This window comes from Trichechus manatus, unplaced genomic scaffold (assembly GCF_000243295.1).
Source record: "Trichechus manatus latirostris isolate Lorelei unplaced genomic scaffold, TriManLat1.0 scaffold00017, whole genome shotgun sequence".
In the NCBI taxonomy this organism is placed as follows: Eukaryota; Metazoa; Chordata; class Mammalia; order Sirenia; family Trichechidae; genus Trichechus; species Trichechus manatus.
The window spans coordinates 20,727,872-20,745,086 of NW_004443953.1; the positions used below are offsets into that span (position 1 = coordinate 20,727,872).

General features: G+C 40.6%; 1 protein-coding gene across 1 annotated transcript in view; it reads right to left on the bottom strand.

Annotated features, from left to right (window-relative positions):
- Positions 1-13,886: 13,886 nt before the first annotated feature.
- The window catches only part of TRAF3IP2 (TRAF3 interacting protein 2), a 55,376-nt gene continuing 52,047 nt past the window's right edge, over positions 13,887-17,215 (bottom strand). Inside the window, exon 9 of the mRNA XM_012554423.2 lies at positions 13,887-16,075. Within this exon, the coding sequence (XP_012409877.1) occupies positions 15,929-16,075 (147 nt within the window). The 3' untranslated portion in view covers positions 13,887-15,928. The remainder of the gene's footprint in view (positions 16,076-17,215) is intronic.

Consider the following 17,215-nt stretch of genomic DNA (forward strand, 5'->3'; position numbering starts at 1 on the left):
CCATTGCCGTTGAGTCGATTCTGACTCATAGCAAACCTATAGGACAGAGTAGAACTGTTCCATAGGGTTTCCAAGGAGCAGCTGGTGGATTCAAACTGCCAACCCTTTGGTTAACAGCCGAGTTCTTAACCACTTTGCCACCAGGGCTCCAACACAAGGTAGGGCCTTATTGTAAGGGCTATGGCTATTACAGGTTTTTGTGCAGAGCATAACCTTAGATTTAAAAAGGTTCCTTGTAGTTGCTATGTGTAATATATACCAAGAGGTCAAGGGTTGAGGCAGGGAATGGTTAAGAAGCTCTTTCAGTAATGCAAGTGAGGTAAGAGATGAGTAGTAGTCAGATTCTGGATACAATCTGAAGGAGAGCCAACAGAACTTGCCAATGGATTGGATAGTAGGGTATAAGAGAAAGAGAAGATTCAAAGACTTGCAGTAGTCCAGTAACTCCTGAATATACATGAGGATTCTCAAACTTGGCAATATCACTATAGCATATAACCTCTCCCATAAATGAATAGAGAATTGGACAATCAAGTGGAGATGTGGATGCTGGGCAGTCGGCTTGATTCATACACCAGCTAAGGGACTCCTATCCCCTCGATGGCCTCATATCTAGTTTCTCTTAGGGTTTATGATCCAAGTTAATTTAAAAACCAGAAAAATGAGATTTATAATTAGAAGCAAAATAGGATCTTATGACTGGCCACCCCAACCTCACCCCACCCCACCTTTCACTTCTCCTGTGAATCTCAGATATCACTACCAAGAAACCCAGTGATTACAGCATGGGGTTTATCCTCAGTGGATGTGTCACCTCTAGTTCTCCTGGAAATAAGTTGACTAGAAATCTTAATGAATATAAAACAACATCGTGCTGCTCCTCTGAATAGCATGTCCCCTTTCTGCTCACGCTGTCTTCCTGTAACATGACTTTCCCCACCACACAAACTCATAACCCATTGCTGTTGAGTTGATTCTGACTCACAGTGACCCTGTAGGACAGAGTAGAACTGCCCCGTCTGGTTTCCAAAGCTGTCATCTTTATGGAAGCAGACTGCCACATCTTTCTCCCACTCCCCATCACCATTACCCAATAAATGGCCACTAACTCCCTACACCTGGGCCTTCTCTTGTGCCTTTCCCAGCAGAGTAGGGCACAGGTGGAATGCAAAGTTTGCCAACTACTGTCACGGAAGAATAAATAAAAAACAATGTTATTTATAAAGATTGTATTTTTTGAGTGTGGGTATTCACACTCAGAAACATTCATTCATTCAACAAATATTCTTGGACTCCTACTATACTCCAGGTCCTTCTTCTAGGCACTAGAGACACAGCCATGAATGGGACATATATGTAATTCATATCATTGAAAGCTGGGACAGCATAGAAAAGTAGATAAAAGAAGATGAAATTTCCACGAACTCACCACTGAAACATAACTTTAATAATATTTTGCTGCCTAGTCTTTTTCTAAGGATATGTATCCTTCCTCCCTGCTGGTTTGAATGAAATTTACAAGTTTGGGCTTTCACTGTATATTTTTTCTTTTAAAATTTTTTCTTATTATAAAAATAAAATATAGCAGATGCTCAGTATTGTTGAATGAATGAAATAACTAATTATAGAAACTTAAGAAATTACAGAGAAGCAAAAATTTAAAAACGAAAGTCACTAATAATCTCACTGCTAAGAGATATCACCATTAATAGTTTGGGTTGTTCAATATGGCTTTAAATAATCAGCACATTTTTTACAACATTGCTGCATTACAAATGATTTACTTTTAAAATGACAACTTTTATTTCTTGCTAATTTCAAAAGCAACATGCTATATATTTTGGAAAACACTGAAAACTGAAAAGGAAAAACTAAAAGTCATTCATAGTCCCACTGTCCAGAGATTACTGCTGTTAACATTTTAGGCATTTTTTTCCCAGTCTTTTTTTTCTGAGCAGTTCAATAGTGTACTTAAGAACCTGAGTAAGTTACTTAGCCCCTCTGAACTTCAGATTCCTCATCTATAAAATGAAACTAGTAATAACTCACTAGTAAGGCTGATATAAAGTTTAAATGAGGTATTGGTACAAACTGCTTAGTCCAGTATCTGACACATAGTAAGTACTCAATAAGGGTAGTTATTATTATTATGTAAGATATTTCTGCATAGTTGGTCATACTTTATACATAAATTTTTATCCTGCTTTTTTTTTAAACTTAACATGTCATTAGCATTTTTAATGGCTACATAACCCAAAGTCAAAACATTTTTAGTGGCTGCATAATACTTCCTCATCTGAATGTACTATAATTCACCTAAGTATACCCCTGTGGGAGCCCTGGTGGCTCAGTGGTTAAGAGCTTGGCTGCTAACCAAAAGGTAGGCAGTTCAAATCCACCATCTGCTCCTTGGAAACCCATGGGACAGTTCTACTCTGTCCTATAGGGTCGCTATGAGTCAGAATCAACTCGACAGCAATGAGAGAGAGATACCCCTGTGATCGTTAAGGTAGTGTGTCAACTTGGCTGGGCCATGATTATCAGTGGTTTGGCAGTCGTGATGTAGTTTGGCAGTAGTATAATGATGGAATTAATCACTTCTATGAGGAGATCTGATATAATGTGATAACCTCCATGAAGGGATCTGCTGTGAGCAGCCAATCAGTTGAAGGGGAGTTTCCTTGGGGGTGTGGTCTGCATCCAGCATAAGTGGACTTTCTGGCAAGGCTCAGGGACTTTTGCTGCTCTGGATCCTGCAGCTGGCTGCTGTTCATCTGGCTTCCAGTTCTTGGGACTTGAGCTAGCAACTTAACTGCCATCTTGACTACCAATCTTGGGATTCGTCGGTTTCTGCAGCCTGTGAGCCAGAGGCCCGCTATCTGACCTGCTGCTCTTGGGTTAGCCAGCCCCTGCAGCTATGAGTCAGGAGAAGCCTCCAGCCTGACCCACTGACCTGGGATTTTCCAGCCTCTACAAACGCGTGAGCCATTTCCTCGATATAAATCTCTCTCTCTCTTCTTTTTTTTTTTTTTGCACGGAATCAGGATAGGGGGAAGACTTATTAACAACCTGTGATATGCAGATGACACTACCTTGCTTGCAGAAAGTGAAGAGGACTTAAAGCACTTACTGATGAAGATCGAAGACTACAGTCTTCAGTACAGATTGCACCTCAACATAAAGAAAACAAAAATCCTCATAACTGGACCAATAAGCAATATCATGATAAACGGAGAAAAGATTGAAGTTGTCAAGGATTTCATTTTACTTGGATCCACAATCAACACCCATGGAAGCAGCAGTCAAGAAATCAAAGGGCGTATTGCATTGGGCAAATCTGCTGTAAAAGACTGCTTTAAAGTGTTAAAAAGCAAAGATGTCACTTTGAGAACTAAGACGCGCCTGACCCAAGCCATGGTATTTTTAGTCACCTCATATACATGTGAAAGCTGGACAATGAATAAGGAAGACCAAAGAAGAATTAATGCCTTTGAATTATAGTGTTGGCAAAGAATATTGAATATACTAGGGACTGCCAGAAGAGTGAACAAATCTGTCTTGTAAGAAGTACAGCCATAATGCTCCTTAGAAGTAAGAATGGCAAGACTTCATCTCATGTACTTTGGACATGTTATCAGGAGAAACCAGTCCTTGGAGAAGGACATTATACTTAGTAAAGTAGAGGGTCAGCGGAAAAGAGGAAGAACCTTAACAAGATGGATTGACACAGTGGTTGCAACAATGGGCTCAAACATAACAATGATTGTGAGGATAGTGCAGGACTGGGCAACATTTCGTTCTGTTGTACATAGGGTTGCTATGAGGCAGAATTGACTCAACAGCACCTAACAACAACAACAATAACTATATATATTTATACACTTTAGAGAACCCAGCCTAAGACAACCCCGTTCTTGTTGAACTTTCTTTTTTTTAATTTTAAATTTTGAAACAATCTCAAATTTTCAGAAAAGTTGTAAGTACAAAGGTCTTTTTAACACCTGAACCATTTGAAAGGAAGTTGTCAACTTGATTCCACCATCACCCTAGAATATTTTAATGCACATTTCCTCAGAGACTTTCTCTTATATAACCCCAGTTACTAGTTGCCATAGAGTTGATTCTGACTTGTGTTGACCCCACGTGTGACAGAGTAGAACCGTGCTCCATAGGTTTTTCAATGGCTGATTCTTTGGGAATAGATAGCCAGGCCTTTCTTCTGAGGCACCTCTGGGTGGACTCTTCAAATTTCAAGCTTTCTGCTAGCAGTCAAGCACGTTAACCATTTACACCACCTGAGGACTCCTATATAACTCCAGTACAAACAGCAAAATTGGGGAATTAGAAATGATACATTGGAGTCTAACCCTCATACTCCATCAAAGTTCTCCATGGCTCAATGTATTTTATAGCAAAAAGATTCCAGTTAAGAACCACACATTACAATTATTTGTCATGTCTCTTTAGTCTTCTTCAGCGTGGAACAGTTCCTCAGTCTTTCGTTGACTTTCATATCCTTGACACTTTTGAAGGATATAGGCCAGTTATTTTGTAGAATGCCCTTCAGTTTGTGTTTGTCTGATGTTTTCTCATGATTAAGTTATGTGTCTTTGTCAGGAATAATCACAGAACTGATCCTATGTTCTTCTTATTGTATCACATTAGGTGGCACACCAGCTTTGGCTATATAACCTGTGCTGGGCCTGCTTCCTACACAGACACACCTTTACCCCACCTGGGCTCTGAAATCCCACATCAAGTTACCCCTTAAGTGAATAGCCTTTGTCTTAGTTTTCTAGTGCTGCTATAACAGAAATACCGTAAGTGGATGGCTTTAACAAATAGAAGTTTATTCTCTCAGTTTAGGAGGCTAGAAGTCCAAATTCAGGGTGCCAGCTCCAGGGGAAGTCTTTCTCTCTCTGTTGGCTCTGGGGGAAAGTCCTTGTTATCAATCTTCCCCTGGTCTAGGAACTTCTCAGCGCAGGGACCCCAGGTCCAAAGGACGTGAACCACCCCCAACACTTCTTTCTTGGTGGTAATGAGGTCCCTCTCCTCTCTGCTAGATTCTCTTTTTCATATCTCAAAAGAGATTGACTCAAGATACAACCTAATCTTGTAGATTGAGTCCTGCCTCATTAACATAACTACCTCTGATCCTGCCTCATTAACGTCATAGAGGTTAGGATTTACAACACATAGGATAATCACATCATATTACAAAATGGTGGACAATCACACAATACTGGGAATCATTTTTGGGGGACACAATTCAATCCATAACAGCCTCCTTGCCTTGCCCATGCACTGATGCCTCACACCAAGTCACCCTTCTGTGGAGATATGCTCTTTACCCTGCCTGAACTCTAACAGTCCACACTAGGCTATTCCTTTGCAAGAATGCTCCCCTCTCCCCATGTGGGCTCTGAAACCTCATGTTGAGATGTCCCTCCATTCTCAAACTGCCCAGGCTCCAACACTCTGCACCAAGCCATTCTTCCATGAGGACATTCCTCTCACCCCATTTGGTTCTGACGGTCTGTGCCAAGTCAACCCTCTGCAGGGATGACCCTCCCATTTAGTATGGCCCCCAACACCCTGCACCAGGCCTCCCTCCCCCATGGATGCCCTCTTCTCCCTACTTTTATGATGTTCTAGTCTTTTAAAGATTTGTATTGCCTACGTGTATAGTATCAATTTTTCTTCAAACTAGAGGAGTCTGTAGATACGTTATTGATGTCCATCAATAATAATGTTGTGTTTTCATTTCAACAATGATTTAAAAAAATTATATAATAAAATGTAAGTTTATCTGGCTCACCTGAGATGATAATTTTATAACCACATACTTTTAGTGTTGGTGCTTTGTGTTTAAAATTGGATTGGTACTGCAATGTGACAATATTTAACTTTTAACCCATTGGTAGTTTTTAGGTTGGCATGTCTTAGCACCAAAATAACAAAAACTATCTTGCTTTCTGTTTGATAAAAATTACATTGAATTATCTATCATTCTTTTTCAGTGATAAAATGCAATTGGGTTTAGTCTCTTAATTTACGTAATAAATTGGTTTTGATTTTCCATCACAAAAATGACCGTGTTACTTTAATTGTCACAGGCTAATGAGAAAAGAACAGGGCCAACTTAATACACAAATGATGCATTCATGCAAAATGAAGGCCAAATGGATCATGGCGCCTGGTATAAATGGAGTTTTACAGTAATTCAAATAGAGAAAATTGAATTATTACCGAGAGCATGGTAGTATAGACTGAACTCAAAAGAAGCCAGGCAAAACAGTCACTTTATTCAGGTTATATGCAGATGCATTAGTTGGATTCTATGTTTATATGACATATCAACTTGCAAATGTTCTCTGTGATGAATTTTATATGAAAAGTTTTTTAAATCATTTATCAATATTATTTTTTTTAATGTTTAAATTTTTAAATAAATTGGGCCAATCAAAATAATCAACTAATGGTTTCAAATGAGTAACCTGATGAGAGGAAAAATTATAATTATGGTAATGACTGTGAGCAAAATGAGTGTCCATCATGCTCAAAATCAAATATTTAAGGCAACAATTGAAACAGAAAATGCATAAATGCATCTTGGTACTATTTAATCTGACAATGGCTGTTTAATTTCAGTAAAATGTTACCACTTTCACACTAAATTAATGGTTTTTTATTTGAATTTATTGGGTGGTTTTGTTGGGTGGTTTTGTTTTTATTGTATCTGTCTGTTTATTTTATTCTTATAGTTTTTAAGGCACTATAAACATAAAGCATATATATGTAGTTACACATTTGTACATATTTAAGAAACAACATAATGAAAATTATTTAAGTCAATATGGGGAGTTTTAACAGAACTTTTTTCCTTTTAATAAAAAAAAAAGGCTTGAAAAACACTAATATGCTAACTCTCAGGAGCCCCGGTGGTGAGTGGTGAAGTGCTTGGCTGCTAACAGAAACATTGGCAGTTCAAACCCACCAGCCACTCCGAAGGAGAAAGATGTGGCAGTCTGCTTCCATAAAGATTTACAGCCTTGGAAACCTTATGGGGCAGTTCTACTCTTTCAGCTTAAAAGCTTGCTTAACCAAGCCCCACTCTCCTTTTCCATTCTGGCCAGATAATTATGAATGGGCCATGCTGGAGATTACAGTGACACCTCATTTCTTACAAGAGCAGAGCCGTCGTCCCAACCTGAAATCTAATTTTTCTTTTTAATAATAGGTACAATATGAACACAATACTGCCTTTCAAATTATTTTTCAAAATACTTTCAAATTCATTATCCTGTTTTTGAGGCTCCATTGTGACTCTCCAAACTAAGTTTCCTTTAAAGTCAAACATCGTTGCCAATTTTTAGAATACCTTTAATCACTGTAGCCAGTGCTGCTGGAGCCCTCCTCCTTAGTAAGATGTTAGAGGAAAGAAGGCTGTCTTCAGATGCTGTGACTGTTCCAGTAGTCTGCTATGGCCTCTCTCAAGCCTTATTAAGAAAACAGACTATGCTGATTAGCTCATCTGAAAAACTAGATGGAAATTTTAAGCTTAAAAGATCATATGTTGACCTCTTCTAAGGCTTGGTTTTAAAAATGAAAGCTTTTTTTTTTTTTTTTTTTAAGGATTTGCAGTTTGACTTTTTAGAAATAAGATAATGTTCAAAATTCCCATAAACAGTCGTTAATTATGGGATAGAAAACAAGAAAGAAAGGAAAGAACTTATTGAGTATTTACTACGTGCCACACACCTGTTCTAGAAATTTTACACTGTTTACCTTCCCTTATCCTGACAACCTCCCTGTGAGCTGGTTCTGTTGTCCCCATTTTATGGCTGAGACTCTGGGAGGTAAAGTAACTTGCTTAAGATCATACAACTTATAAGTAAGTGAACTGGAATTCAAACTCAGGTTTGTCTGATTACAAAACTCATGTGAGTGATAAACATGTTAAAACATGTCACAGACTCAGCTTGGTCAGTAGTTTCTACCACAGATTTTGTTTAGGGAACTCAGGCGATGCCAGTATTCATTCATGGGAAGAGTTTCTTTGCCCATTCCAGCAAATTATCATTTTCTGTTTTCTTGCTTGGTTAGTCATATATTTAGCTGACAGGCTCAGCTTCAAACATTTCTCTGATCTTACTTAGCAAAGTGCAGAAATCCATTTGCTCTGTCCCAGCTGATCCCAGCACTGGCCATGTTTTTGCCTTCCAAAAGTGAAGGCTGCAGTGAATAAAGCACATTCCGACCTCGCAGCGTCTGTCTGGTTTTTCTTTAGGCATGGATCTAGGCTGCTTTCCTGAGAGGCTGATGGATGCCCTGTGGGGCTGCATTGTCATTTATTGGTTTAATATGCACATTTTGTGGGGTTTTTACATACTTTTCCCATTTCTTACATTCTATATCCTGATCTCTGATCTCATTTACAGGGTGATTTATAGGGACTTTGGATATTATAATCTAAAGGTCTTCTGTTTATTAGGAAAAATCTCCAGTCACCTGCTTCTTTGAAGATCTGACCTTGAAACTGGATAAATGCAGTGAGCTCTGCCCTGGATCATAGTGAGGGTCAGGGAAAAGGGACTAGCTGGCTCACTTTCTTAGCTTTTATCATATGCTGCCTGAGTGGTTAATAATTTTTCACACATTTATATCATAGCTTCCCAGCTAGATTTTAAACAATTGGAGGGCAAGAGGTTCTGTCTCACTGTCTCTGTACCACGCATAGTGCCTTGCACATAGTAGGCAGTTAATAAGTAGTTGGAGATTGGCTGCTGATCTGTGAGCTGCTGTGGGAGCTGCTCAACTCTCACCCTGTGGCCTTCCTGGGATTAGCTTTTCATGGCAGTTTTATTAGAAATGGTAGCATGATAAAACCAGACCTCAGGTGCTCACACTGGGATGTCAGGGACTAAATGTGTTTTTTCAAATAATAGCATGCTCAGCTGCTAACCAAGAGGTTGGAGGTTTGAGTTCATCCAAAGGTGTCTTGGAAGTCCTGGTGATCTGCTTCCAAAAAATCACCCACTGAAAACTCTGTGCAGCATAGTTCTACTCTGACACACGAGGTAGCCATGAGTTGAATCGACCCAATAGCAACTTTTTTTTTTTTTTGAGTACACAAAGACCCAGTTGAGAATCTTGAATTTTAAAAACCTGAATGTGGAAAGGCCCTGCCCACCTCACTTTGGAACACGCCCCTTAAGCTCAGGAAGTCACCTCATAGCGTCTTCTGTGGCACCCAGATGCCAGCTTTAGTTAGAAGTGCAATAAGTTAGCTATCTACTAGATACAATATGAAATGCCATAAATACTTCCCTTGCTGACTCTATCTTGGTGCCTGGAGGACCTAAATGTTAGGCCTGTCCTTTACACTGAGGCCCTGACAAGGCCTGTGCAGTGCAGGCCGAGCCGAGCCCCACCTTGGGTGGGGGGATGTTGGCAGGAATGGAATGAGTGGCTAACTATGAGGGAAACCTTGTGAGGTACACGTGTAATTGCCTTCTTAAACAGGGTAGAAGGAACACGATTTAACTTTCTCCAGATGATTAAGGATATTATTTTTAACACCAGTGATTTGCTGTGAGAGTTGTGATGTTTTCAGGAACTTTTGAGGTGTTTATTACTACAGCACATGTATCCGGACCACTGAAGCTGAACATTGTGATGTGGCTGTTTTGATTTGGCCTGGGTGAAAATTAGATGTAAGGTTGCTTTTACAAATATTGCTTGGTAGTTTTTAAAAAGCTGAGTGTCAGTGGTTTGTTTTTCAGGCCCCCTCATAATTTTTCCATGACAAAACCACCCTGTCAAAAAGTCAACTGTCATTTCCATCAGTATGCCAGACCCTAGCCCATTTCCCCTGTAGTCCTCCTGAATTTTCAGCTTCTAACATACTGAGGGCTGGGAAAACAGGTAACTGCACCTGTCAGAAGTGTGTATAAAGTAAGAGTAAGTGCGATCTGAGTGAGGATCTGATGGTTGTCCTAGAAATAAAAGCAGGGGAGGTTTAGTCTGGGGAAGGCACTGTTTCGCCTGGGAGGGTTAGTGTATTAAACCCTTTCTGCCATTGCCACCATACCTTGAATTGGTTCTTCAGGTGGCCATTCTTTTCTTATCAGGGTCAAGGGTAAGGTGTTATGTGAAGGGGCAGTGAGAGCATCATCTGAGAGATAGGGCCAACAAGAAGGCAGGGGTAGTGGTGCTGGATATCTTGTTAGGTACTTGAGAGAGAAAAGAAGGAACTCAAACAGAAGCAGGAGAGGGGTTTTAGTGCTGCTGAATATAAACTGCTGGTTGGCAGCTTTGTGTTGAACTGGCTGGTCGTGGCCTTACAAGCCCTCCTCAGTTCCCTTGTTTTGCCACAAACCTTGTTTGGAAACTGCCTGTGTTCTGGGAGCTTGTGAGTGATCATCTTGTTTTGAAAATCAATTTTAAGCTAGAATGGAAATCTTCTCTTAATCACAAGATGAGAACTGTGAAAATATGACTATTCTACTTAGTCATTACCTTTGGCCTGTGATAATACAAAGTATACTTTTCTTCTTTAACTTAGGAGGATTTTGTAAAATCTCTACATTTTGTGTACACTTGGGACACAAGAATCGTCTACCCCAGAGCCCATTTGAGAGGGATTTAAACTTCACGGAAACAGCAGCTCTCTGCAAGCTTCCAAGTAACTGAACTTTGTAGATAACAGATTGGAAGATAGAATCTGTTAATCCCTGAACTCAAGGAACACTTGGCCCGTATCCTAGATAACACAGAATGCTGAAAATTGGTTAAGTCCCAGCCTCACCTACACATATTTCTCCTCAGAAGAATGCAGCCAGTGTGAGAGCCAGGCCTCACCATTCCACCTCGCTGAATGCATGAACAAGCAGCTTTCTGTGGAGGGCATCTCCTGGTAGGTGGCAAAGGCCAGACAGGTACCTGTGGCCCAGCTGCCACTCTGTGAGGCTGGCTGCCAAGTCAAGCGCCAGCTTTTTCAAAAGCAGCCCTTTTGATAACACTGATTACATTTCCCTTACTAGAGCCTTGGGCTGATTGAGCAACAGCCAACTTCTCCCAGTAACAAAGAGGAGGGGAAAGTAATCCAAACACAGGTTTTATTATAAAAACCAGAGAGTGCGAGAAGTATGTTTATTCTGTAAGATAACACACCTGCTCAGTGCCCAGGAGGCTCATTTCCATCAGTTGCCATGGCAAACTCGTTATACTTCAAGGCCATGTGGCTTTGTTTCCTTTGGAGATCTGGTCCTTGTCCTACCTTTTCTAACAACTCCAACACGATGACATGGAAGCCTGCGACAGCATAATTGATTTCTCCTTCCCTCTATCAACAGTTCACATTTGTTCAGAGCAGGACTGAGTCTGCCTTCTCCTTTGAACTCCGTGCTAACCACGAAGGCTTGCTTCAGAGAGCCGTCCTCATTAACATTCCAGGTCCCCCTTCCCTGTCAGCGATAAACAAGCCCTGCACCAATGGCCTTCCTTCCAGTTTTACAAATGAGTGGCTCAGTTCCATGTTTTGCTGCCGATCCAGGTGCCCAGGCGTACAATGTGGGGCTAAGAAGCATGCGGGAGGGACTAAAAATAGAACATCAGTTTTGGATGCATACCAGAGCAGCTACTTCATCTCAACTTGCTTTGCACACTAAGCCTAATGGGATCCATCAGGCATGAGTTCTCTCTTTCTCTCCCGCTCTCCCTCCCTCTCCCCTCTCTCCCCAGCTGCCGTCTACCATCAGCGCCTTCCTGGTGAAGGGAGCAAAGGGAGGTCAGGCAAAGGACAAGAAATGTGTGCCCTCATGGTTACAGTTTACAAGTCCTGACAGATTTGGGGGCTGCATTTACTCCTTTCATACAACTAGAGTTTCTAGAAAAGAGCAGGCAGGCCTAGAACATGGTCACCTCTGCCTAGGTACACTTTCTCCTAAGACTTTTATTGTTTTGCAGAGGCTCAAGTATCACTTCCTAAACACTTGAACAAGTGTGACCTAGACCCATACTCATAAGTTCCTTGAGAAGCTAAGTAGATCACTAAACTACCCTGAGTGCTCCTCTTACAGTCCCACCTGCTTGGCTTGAGACTAAGAATTTGGGAGCAAATGCAGTCACAGATGGAGGGGCTGTGGCACACAGGGGTGAGTTGGCAGCACATGACTGCCCAGAGTCTATGATAGCCACCCACCTCCCAGCAAGTATCTTGTAATTTTATCTGAAAGCTTTTCCCAATAGAAAATGGAACAAAGCAGTATGAAGTTAAGAACATGCTATCTCACTGGGTCACAAGGCCTCCCAGAGTGCTAGATATATTGATTGAGCTAGGCTTCTCTGTGTTGTTGATGTACCTCACTATAAAGTGGTCCCTTCCTGCAGCCTCTTTTGCCCCCAGGGGAGTTAGCATGACCACACAATTCTAATTTCGCTATCTGAAATGATAGGCGGTGCAGATGTTCCACACAGCTATGTATTATTCCGACAAGTGCCACTCTTGTTGAATCAGAAGTGTGAGGGAAAGATGAGTATCACAGTACTTAAAAGTAAAAACCAATTTCATTGTTGTTGTTTTGAAGATTGGCCAGATAAAACTGAAAGAATTTGATCTGACTGATAGCAGATTTTATCTGCAAGCTTCAGGTGTTAAGACATTTTAAATTGTGCCTTGGTTTAAAATAATAGCAGTATAAAATAAACAGGCCAAACCACTTCAGGAAAAGTCACACCACATATAATCATAGTAATAATTAATTCCCCAAAGAACTAGTTGCAACACGATCATTTAATCCTCCAGCCACAAGAGGACAGAGGTGCATCTTCTCTCAGGCCTCCTGTGTTCATAAGGCTCAGTTTACCTCAGGGAGATACTGGGTCATTTGTAGAACAAATCTACCATCAAAACCCAGAAAGCTTTCTAGCGTCACCGAAAAAATGTCTGCAGAACCCAGAATGTCTGGGTTCCACCTCTAGGGTGAACTTTGACAAGCCAATTTCTCTGGGCTCTGCTTTCCTTATTTATAAATCCAGGCTATAGAGATACATGACTTCTAGAGCCCCTTCCAGACTGGAAATTCCATGACAGAAATAAATGATCTAAGAATTAAATTTATTTTGGTGCTTTCTTTTTCCTTTTTGGTTTGTTTGTTCTGTTTATTTGGCTGGTGGGCTCATATTGAGCTTTTTATCTTGAAAAATAGTACAGATTTCTCCTTTGTGATATTTTCCCACAATCTAACCTTTCTTTTTTCATTTGTCACTAGGAGGTGGGTCTCACTGATTCTTCTTGGTTCATTAAAAAGAAACAGAAAGATCCTGTGTTTTGAGAGACCATTTCCCAATGATCACAGGACTTTGCAATCCATTTGGCAAAGGTGATGGTGACAATGGGGTGTTTGGCAAAGGAGGTTAGGTGGTTGATGAAGTGGCTGGGGTTAAGAAAAATGCTCTTGGCAAAACATCATCAACTAAGATCTAGAATGTTCATAATGGAGAGCTTGCATCCCTTGCTGAGAGGACTCTAAGAGCTCAATCTAAGAGTGATTTATTTAGTAGAAAAAGAAAAAAGAAATCAACAAAAATATTTTTTTCTGAGCACTGAGCTGAGAAATAGCTAGTCTAATACTTTGATTGTAGACATGTACTGAGATGTCTTTGAAAAATATACAAGTTAAGCTAAACAAGCAGGTATTTTGAAATCAGTCACTAAAATTAAAAAGTATATTTTAAATCAGTTCCTATTAGACAAGAATCTAACCTTGCACTCTGTACCCCACCCCCCATCAGTTTGGGACTGGATAAAGCGTTGAGTTCAGAGGTTATTTTACTAAGTCAGCCCTACCCCACTTCCACCCCAGAAACACCTATAGATGAATTCATGGGGACCAAGATAACGTCCAGATAAACCAAGTGTTAATCTTAGTGTCAGTGCTTTAAAATAGCTGTTAAAATTCCTTTACGTTCTTGGTCATCAGATTTCATAGAAACTTCAGGAGCTAAACTTTCATCACTTGGCCAGGTGGTTGTGTGTGTAGGGTTTTTTTGCTTTTTTCTACCAGTACCACCAGCTATAAAATTTTGATGACTATTTGTGGAACACCAGGGACCTTCTCTCATCATTCACCTGGGGTAGGAAGAGTGAAAGTAATGAGTGTTTGAGGACTGAAACCTTTGTAAGCCAGAAACATTTTTGAGTAATAATTGCTAATGTCATTTTATTTACAACTGTGTGTTGAATCCTTAATGATGGTGTTATCTCAGATCCAAAAAAATAATAAAAAGAAAGAAAAAAAGACTTGAAATTTGCATTTACGGTGTTTACCAGGCATTTCAAGTTAATCAAACAAGAAAGTCAGTTCTACCAGTTCTCAATACTATAGAGATAAAGGTACTTGTCATAGTCTCATAAATGACTGCTTAAGGTGTGCTAGCTTGCCTTTTCTTTTCTTATTTTTTAAAAACAAAGACATTCACCTTACCCAGTAGACATCGAGGCTATGAAGTAAATGAAACTAGTGTTCTTTATAATTATTGGCGAAGTTTCTTATCCATAGTTCATAAGTATTTGTCTTTTCCCTATAGTGGCATGTAAGGGTTGAACTATCTCATAGCACAGTTGAGCCTTGTTTAAAAGGTTAGTTAGGTGGACAGATAAGGGGAAGCAGTAGCTTTCACCTCCAAAAAGTCTTCATAGTGGACTACCATCTTGGGCTTCAATGAAAGGCATCCCACCTTGTTCTATAGTTTATGCATATTTTGTATACATACGTACATATTTTATATGAGTGTGGGTATTTTTTTTGAGATCAGATGAGAAAGATAGATATAAAATATATTTTCCAAAATTATTAATCTGAGAGAGTTATTAAAGATTTTTTTTTTAAAAAGAATAAAATGTCCCTGTTAAGAACAATGTAATTTTATCTCCTGGAGCTATAATTATGAAAATGAAAACTCAACAATCCTGAAAAGAGTATTTAGAATTTAGGTCCTATACCTTAAACCTCTTAGGGTCGTTAGGGACACTTTTGTCTGTGTCATTTTATAAATGAGTACCCGAGTCACAAAAGTGAAAGAATTTGCTGACAGTCACACAGCTAGTTAGTAGTAGGCCCAAGACTAGATCTCCCAAACCACAATTCTAGCCTGCATCATATACCCTCTGTCACTACATATGTACACACAAACATTTTCACACGTATACTCAGATCCTAAGAACTATGATCATCCTATTTAGAATCATGGTTGTGTGCTGTACAAAGTTGTTTTGTTAAAAAGCTCTACTGCAAGAATAAAGCTTTTGAGATTATGTTAAAAGGGTTGTTTAACTATCTGATTTTAATCTTTTAATACACAGTAGTCTGTTACATTTATCTAGTATTACCCGTAAGCAGCTTTGTTAATGTCTCTGGAAGTAACTGCCCGTATCATTATAAATTAATATCTATCTCCTTTGAGATAAGTGAAACACAATCTTACAAAAAAGTAAACATTTTATTTGTACACAAATCCGTTTGGTCTACGGACACCCAAGTATCTGGCTAACTCATAAAACTAGCCTTAAGTGACAGGAGAGTGTTTGTGCTCCTTTACATTTATTGCAACATCATTTATATTATCTATTTGCTAAGCATGGAGAGGCCTGGAATGGACACTACAGACTGTTAGGAGGAACACACTGGACATCAGCTCCTGAAGTGAGTCTCAGCAGCAGGGAGTGCAAGGCAGCCACTACCTCCACTTCAAAAACAGGCTCTGTAGAAGTCTCAGGAGAAAGAGTACTTTGCATAACAGGTTTTCGAGGGGTGTAGCCCCCTCACAGAGGGACTGAGAAACAAATAGTCATGAGTGCTACCCATCAGCCTCTGCCAGAGGAACATTGTGAGACCAGGGCCCCAGTGATCTAGGGCTGGAAGTGTCACAAAGGTACCACCTGAAGGGTGGGCAGAGGCCCCCGGGGAGGAGCCACATACTCTTCTTCTCTCAGCAGCCGCAGCAGGATGTTTTTCTTATTCTTGGGCCAGCTGTAGACATGAGTGTTCTGAAGCCAGGTGGGCACATGTTCCTACAGGAGAAAGAATGACAGGAGCAAAAGCCATTAGTGAAAAATCTGGATTCCAGATCTCAGGCTCGGTTCTCAAACATCTATGGCTTTCCCTTCCTGGGCGTTACCTAGCAAGCTACCCTGGGAGTTTTGTGCTGTTTTGCTGTTGGAAGGGGTTCACATGTGAAATGCTCTTGGCTTCCGGTGCAAGCTGTAGATCTTTTTATGGAAACCACATGTGCACAGCATTTTCTGTCAGTCTCCCAGGCTACCTGCCCTTTGCATATCAACGAGCTTTTCACCACCTTCACATAAAAGGGATAGGACAGAGGTCACACAAAGTGATGTGAATTCCCCTGTGATTTGGGAAGAAGTGTGCCAAGGCGATGGGCTTAATCAAATTCATTATCCTTTCACTCCAGCCTCAGGTCTGGCCTACAGTAGAAGGAGCCCACTAGACCTGTTACTAGACAAAGGCAGAAGCTGGGAGCCTAGGCCTCTGGGTGTGCAGTTTCAGACCGCCCTTGTGGAGCTGATGTTCTGGTGCGGGGAGACAGATAATGAGTAAGTAAAATGTATAGTGTGTTTGATACATGCCGTGGAGAAAAATAAAGCAGGGAAGGGGGTCGGGAGTGCTGGAGTAGGGCTGAAAGGTTAAATAGTGTGCTTAGGAAAAGTCTCACTGAGAAAATGAGCAAAGGCCTAAAAAGAGTGCAGGGAATGAGCTTTGTGGACATCCAGGTTCAGGCTGACAGAAGAGCCAATGTAAAGGGCCTGTGGAGGGAGCATGGCTGGCCTGTTAAGGAGCAACAAAGCCAGTGTGGCCTGAGCAGAGTGAGTGAGAGGGAGTAGGAGAGATCTGAAAGTAGAGAGGGCTGTATCAGAGAGGGCCTTGTAGATGACTCTGAGGCCTTTGGTTTTTACTCTGATGAGATGGGACTCCTTGAGTGTAGGAGGATGAGCTTAGAAGTTGCATATAATCAATAAACATTTTATGAGCATCTGCTGTTTTTAGGCATTATGCTAGGTATTGAGGATACCCAAATGAAAATGACACAATTACTGCCTTGAGGAGTTCAAAGTCTAATAATGGAGGCAAAATATAAAGCAATTATGTTCTACGCAATGGTGTATAGGGGGCAGGTGGTGGGGGCAGTCTGC